Raw genomic sequence first — 3735 nt, 5'->3', positions numbered from 1 at the left:
CTGCATTTTCTCAAATACTTTTCCTTTCAGTAGGTATAGAGAATAGGATGTGAAGTACAAATGGTCACAGTATACTTTAACCTTTGCAGGTTAAGAACTTGGCCTTTTTGTTTTCAGGTAAAATACTTCTATTTTTACCTTTCTCTCATCAGTTCTGAAGTACCCTTTTAAGTTTCCTAGAAGTTCTCTGTTATTTACATTTGGAGAACTCAGAACTAGAGAGAGTTTAGTAAGGACTTGATCCATGCCTGAGTCTCATCACAAACATATACATGTATATTCTTTTAAATATTTTATTATATCCTCTCAAAAAAAAAAAAAAAAAAACCCCAGAAAATTTTGTTTGCCAATAGACAGTACCATACTATCTCAGTTCAAGTGATTCATAAATTATCTCAGAGAAAAACAGGGAGACTACTTAATCAGTAAGAGATTAAGAACATTTACCTTCAGTTGCATAGAAAGCAGCTCCTGATTTGCCTCCTCGGGCCTGCCAGGGTGAGGAGTGGGAAAGGGAACGAATGAAATCTTCCTCACTGCTACCCAGAATCACTTCACGCATCTTATGAAACTCTCCCGCATAGTATAGCCGACAATAAAACTTGGCATTAGCATCTGAAAATTCTACAAACGGATGTGAAAAACAAAAGGCTTTTCTGTATCAGGAAATATCTTTTCCTTCCCCCCACCCCCTGCCAAATGCAACCATTTACTTTCTCCATGATAGCATTTTTCATGGTAAGTCTACATCCCTGTTTATCACAATTCTGTTAAAGTGATCTTTAACAGATCACTTTAAAAGCGTTAAAGTAGAGATTAGAGAACAACATATGACCACCCTTACATATTTTCAAATAAAAATCAAACATAAGACTCGTTCTAATTTTACACTGGTTACTGTATTTTTATCATGGTACTTTTTAAGCAATTCTTAACATACATCTTAAAGTTTACTGTGCATGATATTATTCTGGATAATAAATTTCTGGCACCCACAGACATAATCTAAATGCCTTGTCAAGGCTCTGTGACTCTCGATAACATAATAAGTAAATATTTAAATAGTAGAAATTAAATAAAATTATTTATAAATTTGTAAATTAAATTATAATTTTTATTAAATTTATAAGTTAAATAAATTAAATAATATATATTTTATAAACTAGATTATAGATTAAATAAAACTCATGTCAGGACACAGACTTAATATTCACTTCAAAAAACAGGATATTTACCTAGTGTGAAGCTACAAGTCTCAGATAATAAAGTTTGCTCAATTATAGTCCCTGTCCCCAGCTGACAATATATTATTTCATACTTACGAAGTTCCACATGAGGATTTGTGAGTTGTTTCTTTTGTGTATCTCCTCAGTCTACATCATCTAAAAGGTTTAACGTCATTAGTAAAGGCAAAGTTTTAAATGGTTATCAGTTCATTTTGTCTTTTCTTTTCCCTGATATAACAACAAAAATTTAAAAATCAACAGTAAAAATATCCTAATCAAGTCACTATCAAACACATTAGATATACAATTAAACTGTGTAAACAATTACAATTAAAATGTATGTATCTTCTAAATTTTTATTTTTTAGATTAAAAAAAATAGAGAATTCAGTTTGAATCAATTTTCTTACATTTAAATGATTCCTGTGATAGCAACCTAGTAACTCAGCTCTTACACCAGTAATTTCCATGGCTTCTTCATCAGAGTTTATGACCAGTTTTCTCCATGTGTGAGGAATAATGCTTCCCCAATAGTCTGTGCTTTCTTTATCATATACTAAGATAAACATATAATATAATACATACTAGAGTCTACTTCAGAGCTATTTTTTGTATTTGACTGATTTGTCTAGCAAACCTACTGCCAGGTGCAATCTCTTTAATTGCTATAGATTTGGAAAACATCTTAATATCTAGAAGAACAAATTATCCCTAAGTTTCACATGTCAAAATCATTTTTTTGAAGCATCGAAGCCTTTCAAGGACCACGTTATAAATACCTACAGCCCAACAGCAGCTTATAGAATACTAAACGGATATCTTAATTATTAACCAAATTTATTATAGCAGTTGCTATCTTTGAAACTACTAATTCATAGTCTAACCCAGGGATCACTACACTATTTCTATAAAGGTAGTAAATATTTCACTTAGTTGCAACTACTCACCTTGCCATGTAATGTGAAAGCAACCAGTCAATAAGTAAATAAATGTATATGGGGCTGGATGGTTGTTCAGTTGGTAGAGTGTGGTGCTGACAACACCAAGGTCAAGGGTTTGGATCCCTGTACTATCTAGCCGCACCCCCTCCCCCAAAAAAAGACAATAAATGGATATGCCTATGTTTCAATAAAACTTTTATTACAAAAATAGGTCAGCATAGTCTGCCAACTTCTGGTCTAAACCCATACCCAAATACAATCAAGTAGACATATTTTTTAAATATCAAAATAAAGGTGGACATAAATAGCCACAACCTGACAGGGACTGGGGATGAAAAAAACAGATTCTGAGGGGATAGTGAAATAAAAATATTTGAGTATATACTATGAGTCACACAGTGAGACAGATGTTTTACATGTGTAACATCACTTAGTCCTCAATAAGCCTTGAAAGACATTGCTTTTGCTTTGTTACAGGTATGGAAACTAAGGATTTCTGATTCTACCACACAGTAAGTGATAGCAACAAAATGTGAAAACGGTTGGACTCTCCAAGCACCATGCTTTTTCCACTCTACCACAATAAGGAGTGAGAATAGAGGGAATGCCCCAGTTTTAGCAATAAGAATTATCTACTTAAGGCTATAAGAAACTTAAACAACTAAAATAAGTAAATAAAAGCCTAGAATAAGCACATTTGGTCTCCTTTAACACACCTTGAGGCTCAATGCCTTGATTCTCCGTCCCCTCCTTGCCCGTCTGCCCAACCTGGTAGTAAGCACTATCTGCTCCACGTAAAGTCTCTCTCTTCTGGGAAGAGAGATCAGGGCTTTTCCCTGCTGTCCCTCTGAAGAAGGACAACATTCCAGAAGCCTTTTTGGCTAAAAATAAGAGGTAACATATTAATTTTAATTACAGGTCACTGCAGGTAAAAAATAAAAATCTTCAACTCATTCCTTTGTTAGCAGTAACCATTATATGAAGCTAACAGATCTGCGTAACACAAATACTTTCATTTGCACAGGTTATTACTATTCCATGTGTTGTTGTTTTTGAATAGTCAAGCATACTTATTCTCAGAAACAAAGAGCAACGCTCAGTGGGGTGAATATCGAAATGTGAGAAATTTCCTAGAAAGCCTTCCAAAACCATCTTTCAAGGACAGTCATAATATTTTAAGCAACAAGATTAAATTAGGGTTAGTTCTTATAGTATTACAATATAGTTAAACTAACAAAACAATTTCACGAGCTAAAAGAACTAAGAGTTAAAGGTAACATCTTTGTATAATTTTGTGTTTCTACATTTTAACGCAGGAAAATTGGAGGGTACTTCGAAAAGTTCATGGAAAAATGGAATTAAAAAACATGAACTTTTTGCCGCTTGGGAAGCGCGGCGGCGCTCCCGTCCGAGGGTTCGGATCCCACATACAGACCGGCTCCCGCTCACTGGCTGAGCGAGGCGCGGGAGCAACACCGAGGCTTGCGATCCCGTTGCCGGTCCCCGGTCCGGTACGGGGGCAACACTGAGGGTTGCGACCCATTGCCGGACACGGAAAAAAGACAAAAA

General features: G+C 35.0%; 1 protein-coding gene across 1 annotated transcript in view; it reads right to left on the bottom strand.

Annotated features, from left to right (window-relative positions):
• The window catches only part of LOC103599593 (1-phosphatidylinositol 3-phosphate 5-kinase-like), a gene marked incomplete at its 5' end in the record, with an annotated part of 59192 nt that overhangs the window by 8442 nt on the left and 47015 nt on the right, over nt 1–3735 (bottom strand). Inside the window, 3 exon segments of the mRNA XM_008583744.1 lie at nt 448–624; nt 1323–1382; nt 2883–3047. Of these exon segments, the coding sequence (XP_008581966.1) occupies nt 448–624; nt 1323–1382; nt 2883–3047 (402 nt within the window).

This window comes from Galeopterus variegatus, unplaced genomic scaffold (genome assembly GCF_000696425.1).
Source record: "Galeopterus variegatus unplaced genomic scaffold, G_variegatus-3.0.2 Scaffold3021, whole genome shotgun sequence".
In the NCBI taxonomy this organism is placed as follows: domain Eukaryota; kingdom Metazoa; phylum Chordata; class Mammalia; order Dermoptera; family Cynocephalidae; genus Galeopterus; species Galeopterus variegatus.
The sequence above is the reverse complement of the archived record's forward strand: the minus strand, read 5'-3'. Positions and strand labels throughout refer to the sequence as shown.